The sequence below is a fragment of the Salmo salar genome, chromosome 19 (genome assembly GCF_965601325.2).
Source record: "Salmo salar chromosome 19, fSalSal1, whole genome shotgun sequence".
Lineage (NCBI taxonomy): Eukaryota > Metazoa > Chordata > Actinopteri > Salmoniformes > Salmonidae > Salmo > Salmo salar.
Window position 1 is genome coordinate 72,263,153 of NC_138309.1, and position 20,527 is coordinate 72,283,679.

At 41.7% G+C, this 20,527-nt stretch overlaps 1 protein-coding gene across 1 annotated transcript in view; it reads left to right on the forward strand.

Annotated features, from left to right (window-relative positions):
- Nucleotides 1–20,527, forward strand: part of LOC106579432 (cadherin-23) — a 692,150-nt gene that overhangs the window by 262,364 nt on the left and 409,259 nt on the right. Inside the window, exon 9 of the mRNA XM_082965932.1 lies at nucleotides 442–520. Within this exon, the coding sequence (XP_082822058.1) occupies nucleotides 442–520 (79 nt within the window). The remainder of the gene's footprint in view (nucleotides 1–441; nucleotides 521–20,527) is intronic.

Sequence of the window (20,527 nt, forward strand, 5' to 3'; positions counted from 1 at the left end):
GAGAAAGAGAGATAGGGATGGAGAGAGGTGTTTTTAAGCACCGCCACCTTGTCTGATTGAGGCGCGGAGGCCGAGAACACTGCGGATCAAAGACTTTTCAAATAGCTTATTTTTCTTCACCTCTCCCTCTTTCTCTACGGTTTTTTTTCATGATTTGCAACCTCATCTGCTAAGCTGGAGAGTTTTGAAACGATAGGTGTGTGTGTGTGTGTGTGTGTGTGTGTGTGTGTGTGTGTGTGTGTGTGTGTGTGTGTGTGTGTGTGTGTGTGTGTGTGTGTGTGTGTGTGTGTGTGTGTGCCATGTCTGTATCTGTTTGTCTGTATGTGTAATGAGTGTCTTGGTGTGGTAGAGTCTAAGGGTATGAGAAGTTGTGCTTACTATAGTGTCTACAAGATAATAAGTGCTCTAAACCTCTTTTTTCCTGTGTGTGTGTGTCCACAGGGCTATGAGGTGCGCAAGATAAGAGCCATTGACCAGGATCTGGGGAGACCGAGAGGCATCGGCTACACCATCATCTCAGGTCTGTCACAATCAATTAGTTAATCAATCAATGACAGGTTAGTTAATCAATCACACACTCACTCACTCACTGCTTATTATTGGGTGTTATGGTTGTAAACTAAACATTGCTTTTAGAGTTTAACTGATCATACCAAATCATAAAACATACAATACTATCAGAAGCACAGTGTTCTTTGTTTCATGTCTGTAGGCCTTACCAGTGCTGAGATATTACAATGTTTGTGTCAGTATTCTGGTTCAAAGTGTCACGGGACATAATGCACAGGTCAAAGGCAAAGCCTTTTCCAAAAATGGCACCACAATGACACAGGTGGACTAAGATTAACAAATATAAACTCAAATATCTCAAGATAGGAATGTCCTATCAACAGGACTTTTTCAGGTGTTATACAATAATATGAGCATGTTCAATTAAATCTTTCCGCTGACCAGGTGAATACAGGGGAAAGCTATGAACCCTTATTGATGTCACCTGTTAAATCCACTTCAATCAGTGTAGATGAAGGGGCGGATTTTTAAGCCTTGAGACAATTGAGATCTGTGTGTGTACCATTCAGAGGGTGAATGGGCAAGACAAAGTATTTAAGTGCCTTTGAACAGGGTGTGGTAGTAAGTGCCAAGCGCACCGGTTTGAATGTGTCAAGAACTGCAACACTGCTGGGATTTTCACACTCAACAGTTTCCTGTGTGTATCAAGAATGGTCCACCACCCAAAGGACATCCAGCAAACTTGATACAATTTTTTTTATTTCACCTTTATTTAACCAGGTAGGTAAGTTGAGAACAAGTTCTCATTTACAATTGCGACCTGGCCAAGATAAAGCAAAGCAGTTCGACAACATACAAAAACACAGAGTTACACATGGAGTAAAACAACATACAATCAATGATGCAGTAGAAAAAAATAAGACTATATACAATGTGAGCAAATGATGTGAGATAAGGGAGGTAAAGGCAAAAAAGGCCATGGTGGCAAAGTAAATAAAGTATAGTAAGTAAAACACTTGAATGGTAGATTTGTAGTTTGAAGAAAGTTCAACGTTAAAATATAAATAATATGGTGCAAAGGAGCAAAATAAATAAAATAAATAAATACAGTAGGGGAAGAGGTAGTAGTTTGGGCTAAATTATAGATGGGCTATGTACAGGTGCAGTGATCTGGGAGCTGCTCTGATAGCTGGTGCTTAAAGCTAGTGAGGGAGATAAGTGTTTCCAGTTTCAGAGATTTTTGTAGTTCGTTCCAGTCATTGGCAGCAGAGAACTGGAAGGAGAGACGACCAAAGGAGGAGTTGGCTTTAGGGGTGACCAGAGAGATATACCTGCTGGAGCGCGTGCTACAGGTGGGTGCTGCTATGGTGACCAGTGAGCGGAGATAAGGGGGGACTTTACCTAGCAGGGTCTTGTAGATGACCTGGAGCCAATGTGTTTGGCGACGATTATGAAGCGAAGGCCAGCCAACGAGAGCGTACAGGTCGCAGTGGTGGGTAGTATATGGGGCTTTGGTGACAAAACAGATGGCACTGTGATAGACTGCATCCAGCTTGTTGAGTAGGGTATTGGAGGCTATTTTGTAAATGACATCACCGAAGTCGAGGATTGGTAGGATGGTCAGTTTTACGAGGGTATGTTTGGCAGCATGAGTGAAGGATGCTTTGTTGCGAAATAGGAAGCCAATTCTAGATTTAACTTTGGATTGGAGATGATTGATGTGAGTCTGGAAGGAGAGTTTACAGTCTAACCAGACACCTAGGTATTTGTAGTTGTCCACAAATTCTAAGTTAGAACCGTCCAGAGAAGTGATGCTGGACAGGCGGGCAGGTGCAGGCAGCGATCGGTTGAAGAGCATGCATTTAGTTTTACTTGTGTTTAGGAGCAGTTGGAGACCACGGAAGGAGAGTTGAATGGCATTAAAGCTCGTCTGGAGGGTTGTTAACACAGTGTCCAAAGAAGGGCCAGAAGTATACAGAATGGTGTCGTCTGCGTAGAGGTGGATCAGAGATTCACCAGCAGCAAGAGCAACATCATTGATGTATACAGAGAAAAGAGTTGGCCCAAGAATTGAACCCTGTGGTACCCCCATAGAGACTGCCAGAGGTCCGGACAGCAGGCCCTCCAATTTGACACACTGAACTCTGTCAGAGAAGTAGTTGGTGAACCAGGCGACACAATCGTTTGAGAAACCAAGGCTACTGAGTCTGCCGATGAGGATGTGGTGATTAACAGAGTCAAAAGCTTTGGCCAGGTCAATGAATACGGCAGCACAGTATTGTTTCTTATCGATGGCGGTTACGATGTCGTTTAGGACCTTGAGCGTGGCTGAGGTGCACCCATGACCAGCTCTGAAACCAGATTGCATAGCGGAGAGGGTGCGGTGGGATTCGAAATGGTCAGTAATCTGTTTGTTGACTTGGCTTTCGAAGACCTTAGAAAGGCAGGGTAGGATGGATATAGGTCTGTAGCAATTTGGGTCAAGAGTGTCACCTCCTTTGAAGAGGGGGATGACAGCAGCTGCTTTCCAATCTATGGGAATCTCAGACGACACGAAAGAGAGGTTGAACAGGCTAGTAATAGGGGTTGCAATAATTTCGGCAGATAATTTTAGAAAGAAAGGGTCCAGATTGTCAAGCCCAGCTGATTTGTATGGGTCCAGATTTTGCAGCTCTTTCAGAACATCAGCTGAATGGATTTGGGAGAAGGAGAAATGGAGGATGCTTGGGCGAGTAGCTGTGGGGGGTGCAGTGCTGTTGAATGCAGTAGGGGTAGTTAGGTGGAAAGCATGGCCAGCCGTAGAAAAATGCTTATTGAAATTCTCAATTATAGTGGGCTTATCGGTGGTGACAGAGTTTCCTATCCTCAGTACAGTGGGCAGTTGGGAGGAGGTGTTCTTATTCTCCATGGACTTTACAATGTCCCAGAACTTTTTAGAGTTTGGTTTGCAGGAAGCAAATTTCTGTTTGAAAAATGTGGGAAGCATTGGAGTCAACATGGGCCAGTATCCCTGTGGAATAATTTTGACACTTTGTAGAGTCCATGCCCCGATGAATTGAGGCTGTTCTGAGGGCAAAAGGGGGCTGCAACTTAATATTAGGAAGTGTTCCAAATGTTTTGTACACTCAGTGCATATGTACAGAACAAAAATATAAACCCAACAATTTCAAGATTTTACTGATTTACAGTTCATGAAAGGAAATCAGTCAATTGAAATAAATTCATTAGGCCCTAATCTACGCATTTCACATTCCTGGGAATACAGATATGCATCTCTTGATCACAGATACCTTAACGAAAAGGGTAGGGGCGTAGACCCTGGCGACGATGAGGAGCACGCAAATGAGCTTCCCTGAGACGGTTTCTGACAGTTTCTGCAGAAATTCTTTGGTTGTGCAAAACCACAGTTTCATCCGCTGTCTGGGTGGCTGGTCTCAGACGATCCCGCAGGTGAAGAAGCCGGATGTGGAGGTCCTGGGCAGGCGTGGTTACATGTGGTCTGCGGTTGTGAGGCCAGTTGGACATACTACCAAATTCTCTAAAGCGACGTTGGAGGCGGCTTGTGGTAGAGAAATGAACATTCAATTCTCTGGCAACAGCTCTGGTTGGCATTGCTGCAGTCAGCATGCAAATGTATCGCTCGCTCAAAGCTTTAAACATGCGGCATTGTGTTGTGTGACAAAACCGCACTGCATTTTAGAGTGGCCCCTGCACAAGGTGCACCTGTCTAATGATCAAGCTTATTGATATGCCACACCTGTCAGGTGGATGGACTATTTTGGCAAAGGTGAAATAACAGGGATGTAACAAATTTGTGCACAAAATTTGAGTGCAATAAGCTTTTTGTGTGTGTGGAACATTTCTGGGATCTTTTATTTCAGCTCATGATGCATTTATATTTTTGTAGAGTGTAAATTCATTCTCTGATCCTTTGAGTGGGTGGAAAACATACCAGTTCATGCTGCAAGAGCTCTGATACATTTGGAGGATGTCCTCCGGAAGTTTTCATACAGTAATAATGTGTATGTCTATGGAAGTAGATGAGAACCATGAGCCTCCTAGGTTTTGTATTGAAGTCAATGTACCCAGAGAATTACAGAAACTAGCTGTCCTCCAGCTACACCTTCAGAGGGCTGTTTATTTTTTATTTTTTTTAACCTTTATTTAACCTTTATTTAACCAGGCAAGTCAGTTAAGAACAAATTGTTATTTACAATGACAGCCTACCGGGTTAACTGCCTTGTTCATGGGCAGAATGACAGATTTTCACCTTGTCGGCTTGGGGACTCGATCCATCAACCTTTCGGTTACTGGCCCAATGCTCTAACCACTAGGCTACCTGCCACCCCAGAGGTAACTGTAGACCTTCATTGCAAAATAGTTTGTTGTCATCAATTATTTGGTCACATGTGAATATATTTAGTATTGTTTTATCAAAAAATAATAACTTTTCTCGAAGGTAGCACTATATTTATTTGTATGAAATTTACTGAGGAGGATGGTCCTCCCCTTCCTCCTTTGAGGAGCCTCCACTGCTAAGGGCATAGTATCATGTGAGTCACTTGTTAAGTCAGTCAGTCAGTAATTGCTACAGATGTGCTCAATAGTGCTTGAGCACAATGTAGAATGTTGGAACTCAACACTGTTGACTATAATGTCCTGGACAAATCCTGTCTTCATGTCGCCCACGTCGCTTTGGCTCTCTCTTCTCCTGTAGCTACAAGCAATTGGTCTCCTTCACCATGTCTCCCATTAGCTCCTCTGTCAGAAACAGCTTGAATCACTCTGCTGCAGAAGGAGATGGCAAGGGGCTTTGCAGGAGGGGTGAAATGGCTAGTGGCCTTCCAGCTACTGCAGACCTCACGCACTTCACCCACTGTTGGCCTGCCTCCATCACCACCAGCATCTTCAGAGGGACCTGGAACATCATCGGTGGGCAGGGGGGCCTCTGATTCAGGGTTCTCAATGGCCACAAGGTTGGGGGGACGCGCACGGTCACTGTCAGAACCTGATTCCTCACTTTCATACTCAGACTCATTGTCAGAATTTACGCATTTGTAAATTGTCTCCTTTTGAAAGACATTGCTAATGCTATAGCTTAGCCCACTAGCTACATACATAAATAAACAACACTGAGTGGCTCTGTGTGAGTGTCAGAGGTTATGTAATTGACTGCCGGCACCCGCCACTTGTATCAATGAATCATTATGGTTTGTGAGGTAATAATTGATTGATTTACTGTTTTATTTGCATGTTTTCAAGGTCTGGTGACAAATCATGCATTCCGATTCTTGCATAGATTGTAATGGACACATATGATGTGTGTAAAATACTTTTTGTGAATGATGTACTGATTATGATGGAGACAGCTATGTATGGAGACATGTTTGTTGACATCATACAATGCATTGTGGGTTTCACGTAAACGTCTGTCAGACCAAAGATGTTATAACAAAATGAAGTGAAGGGATAAACTCGTATTTCGAGTAAACTTCTGGAAGTGAATGAATGGAAGTGAATGATGGTAGTGTGTGTGTGTGTGTGTGTGTGTGTGTGTGTGTGTGTGTGTGTGTGTGTGTGTGTGTGTGTGTGTGTGTGTGTGTGTGTGTGTGTGTGTGTGTGTTGTGTATACTTACAATATACAGACTAATTGGTCAGAAGAGGGGTAAAAGATACTTCATTCTAAATGCAATTGTTCCTGAGAACCTGACGTTTAAATGCATTCAACGTTTATTTTAGTTTGACCAAAACAATAAAGCGAGAGAGGGAGACAGTAAGAGAGAACATCTCTGTCCCACCCTCAGTTAGCTAACGGTGGCTTATTAGCCACCTACTGGCGGTGAATCTACGATCACTTCAACAATTCAACTTAAAATCTTGATAGCAGCATAGCAAGATGTGCAGTGATATACGTTTTTTTTGTGCATTTCGTCAAATGTATATGGTCAAGCACTGAGTGTAGATGAACTCTTGCTTACCTTTTTACCAAGGCAATTGTTTCGTAGCTGTCACGTCCTGACCAGTAAAAGGGGTTATTTGTCATTGTAGTTTGGCCAGGGCGTGGCAGGGGGTGTTTGTTTTGTGTGTTTTGGTTTAGGTTCTGTTTTCTATTTCTATGTTTAAATCTAGTTTTCTATTTCTATGTTGGGGTTTTGTAAATGACCTCCAATTATAGGCAGCTGGTTGTCGTTGTCTCTAATTGGAGGCCATATTTAGTGGTGTTTGTTTCACTTGTGTTTTGTGGGTGGTTGTTTTCCTGAATAGCCTGTGTTGCCTTATGGAACTATTTCGTTGTTTTGCTTATTTTGTTTAAGTGTTATCTTTAAATAAATTAAGAAGATGAGCACTATACCCGCTGCGCCTTGGTCCAATCTTTACGACACCTATGACAGAACCACCCACCAAACAAGGACCAAGCAGCAGGGATTGGAGCACCGAGGAGAAGGATGGACGTGGGGGGCAGAACAACGTTTCTGGGAGAGGAAATTAAGGGAGCTACATGAGGCCGAGAGGCATCCCCCCAAACATTTTTTTGGGGGGGCACACGTGGAGTTGGGCAGAGTCAGGATGGAGACCTGAGCCAACTCCCCATGCTTATTATGGGGAGCGACGGATCAAGCAAGCACCTTGTTACACAGAAATGCACACGGTGTTGCCCATACACACGCACAGTCCGGTGCGGCGAATACGGGCTCCGCAGCGTTGCCGGGCGAGAGTTTGCCGGCAGCCAGGAAGAAGTGTGCCGGCACAACGGATCTGGTCTCCAGTACGTCTCCTCGGCCCAGTTTACCTTGCGCCTGCTCTACGCACGGCAGCCCTCATTCCCCAGCACAGCCCAGTTCGCCCTGTGCCAGCGCTCCGCCAGTGCCGGGCTACAGTGACCAACCCATGAAATGGGTTTTCATGAAACATCCTCTGTCTAACACTACTTGTTCTCTCAACTGCAGCACTGAAAAGGGAGAGAAAAGCTCCACCGGCCACCTCTGTTTCACAACCCATGGCATTGTTTTTCTCTCTCTCAGTTGTATCAATTACTATTGTTGCTGTAGTACTTCTATATTTTGCAAAACCATGTTAATACATTTGATGTGTTCTTTAAAAAAAAAATAAGACACCACCTGCTGTGCTTGCTGCGGCGAGCGTGATCCGCCTGCAAGCTCCCCGCAGGAGTGTAGGTCCGGGGTGCCATGGGTGTGCTGTGACTTCTGCCAGCACTGGTTTCACTGCAGGTGTGTGCTGTGACTTCTGCCAGCACTGGTTTCACTGCAGGTGTGTGCTGTGACTTCTGCCAGCACTGGTTTCACTGCAGGTGTGTGCTGTGTCTTCTGCCAGCACTGGTTTCACTGCTGTTGTGTGCTGTGACTTCTGCCACCACTGGTTTCACTGCAGGTGTGTGCTGTGACTTCTGCCACCACTGGTTTCACTGCAGGTGTGTGCTGTGACTTCTGCCAGCACTGGTTTCACTGCAGGTGTGTGCAGTGCGATCCAGAGGTGGCGGTGGAGCTGGATTTTAATTGTGATTTTGTGACAATATGGGGATGGAGGTTGAGATTTAAGTGTTTATTTTGTTTGTTTTCATGTGAAATTATTTATTTGTAAAAACAAAATACATGTCTAAAATATAGTATATATTTATTCAACCCATCCAACCCATCAGTATTTCTTCCTTTACTTTCCATGTGCATCTCTGCAACACAAACTCCAACAGTGTTTTAATTGTTTATGTCAATGCACATGACTGAAATTAAAGTTTTGTTTGATGTAAATTATTCATACTCATTTATATTTTAGTATTAAAATCTACTTTCTCAAAACATAAAATGAATCTGTAAAACAAATGATGATACATTATTTGGTTACAACACTGAATATGTTGGTGAAAAATTTTTTTTTTTAAGAGTCCACAGGAGGGCGCACCGGGCTACGCAATGAAAAGTTGACAGGCAAGTAATTTTTTTTTTACCAGAAGACTAGCCAACTAGTCAACTATCTAGTAAACACTTCGGATATGAGGTTGGTGTCTAATTTTTTTTAACAAAATTAAACAAATATATCTTGTTATTGAACAAAATAGTCAGGTGGCCAATAACTGGGAACCGTATGCCGATAATACAGAACGTATTTCTTTACTTAGCGGCTTATCAAAAAGCTGATAGTAGTAGTATTTCCACTGAAATGTCAAAAATGGTAATTGCTAACCCGTTAGCTCAAATTTTTACCACACCAATAATAACAAAACATTGATGGTTTGATCACAAGATAACACTGTTGAAGGTAATATATTTCTTAAGCTCTGTTGAATATGCCGATAGTACGGATTGCTACGCTAGCTAGGTTACAGCAGGACACATACTGCAACTAGTTTCAACCAATGAGAAAATAGAGGATGCATATCGTACAGTAAATTAAGAGAAATTAAGAGTGGGATAGATAGAAAGTCATGCAGAGAATTGGTATTTCTTGTATGCAAACCACATAGCCAGCTTTGCCCAACAGCCACCCCCTGTGCCCTGGTATGCCCTGGCTAAACTCTGAGTGTCCCCTAAGAGGGTCACCAGCCATGATGGTAGCACATTACATGGGTGCCCAATGCTGCCCATGGCAGTGCCAGCTGGTTAATAATGTTTACTCGCACTGGTTGAGTCAGGGTGGCATGCAGGGTGGCAGTGTGGCACACTTCTTAGTGATAGAGATGCCCATCCCTTGACAATTTGCTGAGTCACTGGCTGACCTTAACCAGTCACTCTGCCCCTTTCACTTACAGAGACAAGGCACTGACCAAACACACACACACACTGAGACACACACACAAACACATATAGGTGTGCGCACACACACACACACACAGAATGGACAGAAAGCCTAAATCCCAGTCCAGTCCACTTCTTACAAAGCCACACCATGAAAACAAACACAGTGGCCTCTGCTTCTATAACCCCCCACCCCCACCCCCACTCACTGTTACAGCTAGGCAATGCTCTTTTGTGTTGCAGAATTGAAGAAGAGCATTAAAAATGCATTAATTAGATAGTATGTCTAGTCACTTTGGCAGAGGGAAATCATGAGTTATGGCGCTGTACTAAGCCCTTATGGAGATGGAGCCTGTAGGGTTGATCAAATCATTATCATTTTCATAGATAATGGATAGTGAAAGATAATGATGCAGTGCTCAGTGTTTAAGGTGGGAGGATGATGGAATTTGGTGTGTGTGTGTGTGTTTTTCGTGTGCTTGCGTGCCCGTTAGTGTGTGTGTGTGTGTGTGTGTGTGTGTGTGTGTGTGTGTGTGTGTGTGTGTGTGTGTGTGTGTGTTGTGTGTGTGTGTGTGTGTGTGTGTGTGTGTGTGTGTGTGTGTGTGTGTATGACTCTGTGTGCATGTATGCACACACACGCGTGCAGGTGTGTATGCCTGTGTAAGACACCTACTTCTCATCTCCTCGACTGTCGTCAGAGGGTGTGACTTAGTCCTTCGGGACTCGTCTCATTAGTACAGTAATTAAGATAAAAGGTTTTAACTGCAGAGTTGATTTATGCTAATGAACTGGGGACCTGGGATCAGGATATCCTCCCTCTCTCTCACCATCGGAGGGCTAAGCTGGGATGTGATGCTTACAGTAGATAGTGACACCCTGTGAGCTCTGGATCTGTTATTGTTGATTGGTTGGTTGTGTGTGTGTGTGTGTGTGGGAGCGAGCGTGCATGAGTGGGGCCAAGAAAGAGTTTGTATTAATAGTGACTACCCAAGTGCCCACTCCCTGACCCCATCATGACCCCATGACCCTTTGACCAGACCTTAGATCTGAGGCTCACTGTTTTCTTGCTGTTGATTTGTCTTTAGCCAGAATTACAGTATGTCCCAATAATCTTTATTTTCTCCTGAAGGTTGCAATTGTTGCCTTCCCTTCATGAATTTGAAAGTAAATGACTGGTATATGGAAATTCCAATTTTTTTACATTTGTGGGGAATTGAGAATGAGTGCACACTTCAGAAGAAAGGATATATTATTGGGACGTTGCACCATACACTGTAAAAATGAGGTAGTTCTGCTAACTACATTTTTTTGGTGGAAACCCGTTGCCTAGAATCATTTGAGTAACCCAACTCAAATTATGTCAGTGTTCAATACTTAAAGTAATAAAGTGACATCGTTATTTTTTTAAGTTCTAAAACATTTTTGGCATTAAATTGCAATATGTATTCTGAACTATAACGATTTAAGTTATTTGAACATTAATATTTGTTGTAGTGAACATAAAAATGTAGTGTCCCTTCTACTTCAATTATTAACCTTCATTACAAATTTTTGTCAAGTGTAAGTAGTTCTGGTTAGTCATTTTCAGTGGTCGTGTCTAGGGCTGTGGCGGTCTGTGAAGCACCTCTCCCTCACATGGCTCTGTGTCACATGACCGGATCTTTCTCACAGGCTACAAGTGAAGACAGACACATCGGGGAAGCAACTGTGTGCATCCTTATCCAATTACAAGGTGCCTATTGAAGATATTGGAAGAACTGTCACTTACTTTGTCAGCTAACAAGATGAGTAGGACTAAAAAACAGCAAAAGCACTAGGCTATGTCAATCTACTATCCCCATAGTACAAAAGGGAACCTATTCTAGTCTGTGCTAGAAATAAACATTTCAGACATAGTTTGGGACAGTTGTGGGATGTGATAGATCCCAAATTAATATAACCACTTGCATCTTAAAACCTGTTTTAAGGCCAGGCACCACAGGCAAAAATTGTGATTTCGCTTGCATCTGTCAATTTTCAGATTTAGGGATATTTTGCAACTATAACTTCCATACTTTCATAAAATGTACAAATAATTTGGCAAATATGTATATAAATACTTGATTTGTATAATGTTATCCCAACTCCGTCAACTACACCTAGCAATAATGTAATTCTTGTTAGTGTGTTTAATGTAAAACTTCAACCATTATTTTTAAAACTCCATGTTGAATCATATATCATTCAAAAGCTTGTTTTCCAGAGCATATTGTGAGCTGGTCCATACATGGCAATATAGACATAGTGCTTCGTGCTGAAAGATTAGTAATTTCCTGATATCCGATTGGTTACTGGCAATTAAAGGTCCTTTCCGGCAACCTGATTGGTTAAAATGTCTCACGTGCCGCGCAGCACTTCCTTGTTCGAAATCTCTCATAAAGAATTCCCGTAAAGAGAGACAAAATGAGCAAATCTCGAAGAATATATCTACAGAATGTGAATAAATATAGGCGATCTCTGTTAGCTAATGCAAGAAAAGCAGTCAATAAAATAACAACTTAACCTGATCAGCCGATCGAGGCAGTGGCAGTACAGATAGAGGAGGAAAAGGAGGTAGCCGCCAGAAGCGCGTCAAAATGCAAATTAGTTAAGATGAAGATGACAGCTATCAGCATCAACCAGACAGCAGCCAGCCAACAGTGGCTTTTATTCCACATGTCAAAAATAAAACAACTTGTTTTTTATTTGATTTGCCCTAAGTGTCTAAACACTGGACGGAAAATCGCCATAGACCCCACCAACCAGGTGTTCTGTAATTCTGTCATGATAGAATATGCACACTGAAGGTGATCGTGATGCATTTAGGAGGAGTGTTTACACGTCCTCCAGGCTGCAGGAGTGCTCCTGGGTAGATGTGGCATTTTATATAAATGTGAGAATGGTTCTTCTAGCCCACAAATTTGGACGTGATTATGCAGCTCTAAAGAAAATAAGCAAAGTCCTAGGGATTCCTTCCTTGTGTCTCAGCTCATATCAGAGACATGAGAGGAGAGTGACAGGTAAATAAAAAGGGAGTAGCCCATTATTGTCAGGTGACTTGCTGTGTATAAATAATATTTATTTCCTTACTCCAGCAAATGTATTCAAAGTGAATAAACAGAGTGAGAGGAAAACATAACTATACAATGACTGTCACATAGGCCTACAGTGTCATAGGGCTGTAGCCTACTGTGATTACTGAGGAATTAGTAAATACATGCTGATAAGCTAATATTTACATAGGGTAACATGCTGATATTTAGTCCTGCAGTTTTGAATGTAATGTCGACAGACATCATAGTAAGTACCCCCCCCCCCCACCCCCCCACCCCACCACCACACACACACACTTTAGTTGCAGAGATTCAGAGAGGGCTACAGTCAATGGAGAGTGCTGGAAAGCTAATTAGAATAGCATACGCAGATATAGACCCAGACATAGCTGAGTTGCTGAAGAAGGATGAGGATGCCATCACAGACATTCATATATCCTTTGATGGAACTTGGCACAAGAGAGGATTCACTTATAACTACGGGATAGGTGTGTGCATAGACATTGCAACAGGTCTAGTGATAGACTATGAGGTGTTGTCTTCATACTGCCATGCATGTGTGATGAAAATGGAATTACTGAGGAGGAGTTCAGGGAATGGAAGGATTCACATGCAGATGACTGTGCTCACAACTTCTCAGGTTCGAGCAAAGCAATGGAGCAGGACACAGCTAAACGCATGTGGGCCAGCCAGTCAGTCGCCACCACCTTCGTTACACCGAGATGCTCTCAAATGGTGACAGTACTGCATACAAGCAGTTGTCAAATTAGATCCCTACCCAGGCCTTGAGATATGGAAACTAGAGTGCATGCCCACAAGAGGATGGGAACAGCGCTTCGTAAACTTAGTTCAGAGAAACAACTTGGGGGGAGAGGTGTAGGGAAACTCACTGCACAAAAATGTAAGAGTCTGCAAAACTACAGGGGTGCAATTCTGGATAACCAGGGTGATAATAGAGGGCATGAAGAATGCTATCTGGGCTGGTCCATTCCATATCGACAGATTAAATCCCTAATCATGGTAGATCTTGGTGCTGGTACCAGCGAGCCCTAGAAAATGGTGAAGATCCACCTAGTCACAAAAACCATGGAGGCCATACCTTTTTTAATAGAGGTTGCACAGAAAATTGTTCCTCTATGTCATAGGATGTCATATGATAACCTCCTCAATAGAATGCAGCACGTAGGAACCCAGAATGCAAATTAATGTCTGAACTCACTGTATAATATGTAATATGGTTGCGGTGCCTCAAAACTGTCTTCATGAGCAAAAGCCACATTGACAGAGCAGCCAGTATGGCAGTAGCCACTTTCAATGAGGGAACCACTGCTCTATCATATGTGATGGACAAATTGCGGCTTGACAGCACTTTGGTGACGCTGGAAGCAATCAGAGAGGAGGACACGAGGCGTGTTGTGAGAGCTGATGCTGCTTCAATGGAGTGTGCCAAGCGTAGGCGCAGGTCCCATGTCAAGAAAGTAAAGCGGTACCAGCAACAACGCAAAAAGGGCCTTACAAATGGGGCAAGCATAGCTGATTAATGTTCTGCACATTTCACCAGCCATTCAATAGCCTTGTATGTGACAAATTGAGCAAAGTGATATGAGATTCTTTCTAAAACTGATGATTTGCCCAACAGACCAGTATTCAAAGCATATGCTCTATTGCTTGAAACAAATGTTTTCAATGTGCTAATGCATTTGTAAAAGGTATTTTTTATGTTTATTTGTCAGTTTAGAAGTGATATATGAATAAGATATTAATTAATGTGACATAAATGGTCATATTTATGGAAAGTACATTTAATTGCATTAGTTTATCTTTATTGGCCATTTTCTCAAAATTACATGTTTCCTGTGCTCCAATTAATTTGTCTCAGTCTTCAAAGCACTTACATTTACATTATTCCACACACAGTTTCTAGGTCTTATAGTCAGACTGGCATGTGTCGCCAGTTCCTCAAAAAGTTCTACAGATGCACCGTCGAGAGCATCCTGACCGGTTGCATCACCGCCCTACAGAGGGTAGTGCGTACAGCCCAGTGCATCACTGGGGCCAAGCTTCCTGCCATCCAGGACCTCTATATTAGGCGTGTCAGAGGAAGGCCAAAAAAAGTAGCAAAGACTCCAGTCACCCAAGTCATAGACTGTTCTCTCTGCTACCGCACGGCAAGCGGTACTGGAGTGCCAAGTCTTGGTCCAAAAGGCTTCTTAACAGCTTCTTCCCCCAAGCCATAAGATTGGTAACAATTAATAAAATGGCCACCCGGACTATTTACACCCCCGCCCTTTGTTTTTACATTGATGCTACTTGCTGTTTATTGTCAATGCATTGTCACTTTCCCATTTACCTACATGCACAAATCTTGACTAACCTGTACCCCCGCAAATTGACTTGGTACCGGTATCCCTTGTATATAGCCTTGTAATTAATATTTTATGTTATTTTTTACTTTATTTCGTTTATTTAGTAAATATTTTCATAACTCTATTTCTTGAACTACATTGTTGGATAAGGGCTTGTAAGTAAGCATTTCACGGTAAGATCTACACCTGTTGCATTTGGTGCATGTGACAAATAACATTTGATTTGATTTGAAATAGCGAATGGAGGATGTTTTTCCCGTGGTTCTTTTTCACACATCTTAACTTGACTTTACAGTGGCTTGCGAAAGTATTCACCCCCTTGGCATTTTTCCAATTTAGTTGCCTTTACAACCTGGAATTAAAATTGTTTTTGTGGGGGGGGGGGTTGTATCATTTGATTTACACAACATGCCTACAACTTTGAAGATGCAAAATATTTTTTATTGAAACAAACAAGAAATAAGGTAAAAAACTGAAAACTTGAGCGTACATAACTATTCACCCCCCCAAAGTCAGTACTTTGTAGGAACACCTTTTGCAGCAATTACAGCTGCACGTCTTTTGGGGTATGTCTCTATAAGCTTGGCACATCTAGCCACTGGGATTTTTGCCCATTCTTCAAGGCAAACCTGCTCCAGCTCCTTCAAGTTGGCTGGGTTCCGCTGGTGTACAGCAATCTTTAAGTCATACCACAGATTCTCAAGTGGATTGATGTCTGGGCTTTGACTAGGCCCTTCGAAGACATTTAAATGTTTCCCCTTAAACCACTTGAGTGTTGCTTTAGCAGTATGCTTAGGGTCATTGTCCTACTGGAAGTTGAAGCTCCGTCCCAGTCTCAAATCTCTGGAAGACTGAAACAGGTTTCCCTCAATATTTTCCCTGTATTTAGCTCCATCCATCATTCCTTCAATTCTGACCAGTTGCCCAGTCCCTGCCAATGAAAACCATCCCCACAGCATGATACTGCCACCACCGTGCTCCACTGTGGGGATGGTGTACTTGGGGTGATGAGAGGTGTTGGGTTTGCACCAGACATAGAATTTTCTTTGATGGCCAAAAAGCCCAACTTTAGTGTCATCTGACCAGAGTACCTTCTTCCATATGTTTAGGGAGTTGCCCACATGCCTTTTGGCGAACACCAAATGTGTTTGCTTATTTTTTCTTTAAGCAATGGCTTTTTTTTCTGGCCACTCTTCTGTAAAGCCCAGCTCTGTGGAGTTTATGGCTTAAAGTGGTTCTATGGACAGATACTCCAATCTCCGCTGCGGAGCTTTGCAGCTCCTTCAGGGTTATCTTTGGTCTCTTTCATTAATGCCCTCCTTGCCTGGTCCATGAGTTTTGGTGGGTGGCCCTCTCTTGGCAGGTTTATCGTGGTGCCATATTCTTTCCATTTTTATAATGGATTTATTGGTGCTCCGTGGGATGTTCAACGTTTTGGATATTTTTTTATAGCCCAACCCTGATCTGTACTTCTCCACAACTTTGTCCTTGACCTGTTTGGAGAGCTCCTTGCTTGCCCTTGCTTAGTGGTGTTGCAGACTCTGGGGCCTTATAGAACAGGTGTGTATATATACTGAGATCATGTGACAGATCATGTGACACTTAGATTGCACACAGGTGGACTTTATTTAACTAATTATGTGACTTCTGAAGGTAATTGGTTGCACCAGATTTCATTTAGTGGCTTCATAGCAAAGGGGGTGAATGCATATGCACGCACCACTTTTCAGTTTTTATTTTTTTTACTTCACCATTTTGGACTATTTTGTGTATGTCCATTACATGAAATCCAAATAAAAGTCCATTTAAGTTACAGGTTGTAATGCAAGAAAATAGGAAAAACACCAAGGGGGATGAATATTTTTGCAAGGCACTGTATCTGTTAAATACTCTGCATTAACATGACCTTGTTGTTGGTGTGATTGCTTTAATCATTATTGAAGGTCAATTTGCTTGACAGTTTTGATGTCCGATCATCATGATCAATTACACCTCACAGCACAACAAACGTAATACTATTTTAGAAATATACTTTTCTTTCTTCAAACATACATACGCCATTGTGTAAAACGTTCCTAAAGTCCACATTTTTTGAATTACCCATAATCCTCAAAAAACAATGCACGTGGCACTATTAAATATTCATAACTTGCAAAACCGTAATAATTCTACACAGATAAATCATGTTTTTTATTTGTCTATTTACTACTTTATTATTGTAAGTAAAGACATTAAACATAATAGAATCAAGAAAGAACAACATATTTAATAATTGTTTGATTGACTTAAAAAAGTATAACTTGTAAAAACTATAACTTTAGATTAGCAGAACACAAATAAATAATTATATTTACTCAATAACCTCATATTTGTTCACAATACTCAAAAATATTAAGTGATACCAACATCAGAGTGAGTTCCACTTATATGATTTGAGTTCTACAGGCAGGTGGAGATCTTTGAGTAACCATTACTCAATTGCTTTAATGAGTTAGACAATTACTTTTTTTACCCCTTTTCTCCCCAATTTTGTGGTATCCAATTGGTAGTTACAGTCTTGTCTCATTGCTGCAACTCCCATACGGACTCGGGAGAGGCGAAGGTCGAGAGCCGTGCGTCCTCCGAAACACAACCCAACCAAGCCACACTGCTTTTTGACACAATGCCCATTTAACTTCTATGGGCTAGGTGGATGAATATTTTTCACCTGCGGGACACAGCCAGTGAAACATCAGGGCGGAAAATTCAAAAACAACAAAATGTCATAATTCAACTTTCTCAAACATACAACTATTTTACACCATTTTAAAGATAAACTTCTCGTTAATCTAACCACATTTTCCGATTTCAAAAAGGCTTTACAGCGAAAGCAAAACATTAGATTATGTTAGGAGAGTACATAGACAAAAATAATCACAGAGCCATTTTCCAAGCAAGGGCACGTGTCAATAAAACCCAAAACACAGCTAAATTAAGCACTAACCTTTGACTATCTTCATCAGATGACACTCCTAGGACATTATGTTACACAATACATGTATGTTTTGTTCGATAAAGTTCATATTTATATCCAAAAACAGCATTTTACATTGGCGCGTGATGTTCAGAAAATGTATTCCCACCAAAACGTTCGGTGAATGTGCACATCAATTTACAAAAATACTCATCATAAACGTTGACAAAATATATAACAATTATTTTAAGAATTATAGATAGACTACCCCTGGATGCAACCGCGGTGTCAGATTTTAAATAGCTTTACGGAGAAAGCACATTTTTCAAAATTCTGAGTACATAGCTCAGCCATCACGGTGAGCTATTCAGACACCTGCCAAGTTCGGAGCAACCTAAACTCAGAATTAGTATTAGAAATATTCTCTTACCTTTGCTGATCTTTGTCAGAATGCATGCCCAGGACTGCTACTTCCACAAGAAATGTTGTTTTTGTTCGAAATAATCCATATTTATGAACAAATACCTCTGTTTTGTTCGTGCGTACAGATCACTTATCCAAAGGCATAACGCGCGAGTGTGGAATGAGAGACGAAAAGTCAAAATGTTCCATTACCGTACTTAGAAGCATGTCAAATGCTGTTTAAATTCAATCTTTATGGTATTTTAACATAAAATTGTGATGATATTCCAACCGGACAATAGCATATTCATTCAAGAAGAAAAAGAAGGAACGGCGTGCTCGTGTGACTGCGCATATCCAATCCCTTTGTTGCCAGGCAGACCACTCAGTATCTGAGCTCCTATTATCTGCCCAGTGACAGGAACATGCTCAAACCACTTTCTGAAGGCTTTAGACAGCCAATGGAAGCCTTAGGAAGTGCAACGTCCCCCACAGACACTGTAGCTTCGATAGAGAATCAAAAGAAGAACTACAATTCTCAGACTTTCCACTTCCTGCTTTGAATTTTCTCAGGTTTTTGCCTGCCATATGAGTTCTATTATACTCACAGACACCATTCAAACAGTTTTAGAAACTTCAGAGTGTTGTCTATCCAAATCTACTAATAATATGCATATTCTAGTTTCTGGGCCAGAGTAGTAACCTGTTTAAATTGGGTACGTTTTTCAACCGGCCGTGAAAATACTGCCCCCTAGCCCAGACAGGTTAACCCGGAAGCCAGCCGCACCAATGTGTCGGAGGAAACACTGTACACCTGGCGAACGTGTCAGCATGCACTGCACCCGGCCCTCCACAGGAGTCGCTAGGGCGTGATGAGAGAAGAACATCACTTCTGGCCAAACCCTCCCCGTACCTGGACGACGCTGGGCCAATTGTGCGCCGCCCCATGGGTCTCCCGGTCACGGCCGGCTGCGACAGAGCCTGAACTCAAACCCAGAATCTCTAGTGGCACAGCTAGCACTGCGATGCAGTGCCTTTGACCACCGCGCCACTCGGGAGGCCCGTAGACAATTGCTTTTGAATATGTAATGACAGATATTAGGGTTAGAAAGTGAAGAACAAATTGTGTCACACTTCTGGTTTTTGTTTAACTTTATAATATACAAAATCCAATGGTATGTAGCTAGATAGTTCAGTCATCCAGTTTGTTATTAAGGGGGAATATGAGGCTTTCCAATTGATGAATATTTAAGCTTTTTTTCAGCAATTACACCTAGATTAAAAAACTACAAAACTGATATCGATCATCAATATTTACATTTCCCAACATACATAATTGTGGGGATGGATGGATATAAATTCCTAGACACTTTCGGAGCATTAAAGTTCTTATTATGATGGATCACGTTGAGATGAAAAAAATTGTATGACATAAAACATTACTTTTCTGTCCTTGCATTTATGGAAATGTAAGTAATAGTTATATCATATATTAAGCATTAATCAATTAAATTAGACATTGAACTTGAACCCTGTAAGAATCCTGGATCTCGCTGCTGGACAGTGTTTTGTAGAGAGATCTCAAAAATGCAGTGTAACTACGTTTATTTTGTGTCTCCTCATGTTACGGGGTAAAATCAGTTTTCATGTGCACATAAATCCAAAATAATGTATGCATTGCCAAATTGAATGCTTCTAACCGAAAGAGTCACCATAACTTGATATTTAAAACCTAAATCGATCTGCTGCCAATGACTGGAACGAACTGCAAAAATCACTGAAGCTGGAGACTCCCTCACTAACTTTAAGCACCAGCTGTCAGAGCAGCTCACAAATCACTGCACCTGTACATAGCCCATCTGCAAATAGCCCATCCAACTACCTCATCCCCATACTGTTATTTATTGTATTTCTCTTGCTCCTTTGCACCCCAGTATCTCTACTTGCAGATTCATTTTCTGCATATCTATCACTCCAGTGTTTAATTGCTATATTGTCATTATGTTGCCACTATGGCCTATTTATTGCCTTACCTCCCTTATCTTACCTCATTTGCACACACTGTATATAGACTTTTTCTATTGTATTATTGACTGTATGTTTGTTTATTCCATGTGTAACTCTGTGTTGTTGTTTGTGACGGACTGCTTTGCTTTATCTTAACCAGGTCACAGTTGTAAATGAGAACTTGTTCTCAACTAACCTACCTGGTTAAATAAAGGTGAAATAAATAAATCAATAAAAATAAACTGTCATTAACATGGTTCTTCAATAATTCCGCATAATACTTGTTCAATAGTTATTTGGTGTCCAAGCTGATTAGTTATGCCAGGATATTTTCAGATCCAGGACGTCATTTTCCGAATGACAGTCAAGTGACGAACAGCTGTTGTGATAGTGCATGCGATACAACAACAACACAAGTGCTGGAAAAAAGGTGTTTGCGAGGAATGTCCAGAATATTTTGGTATCTCA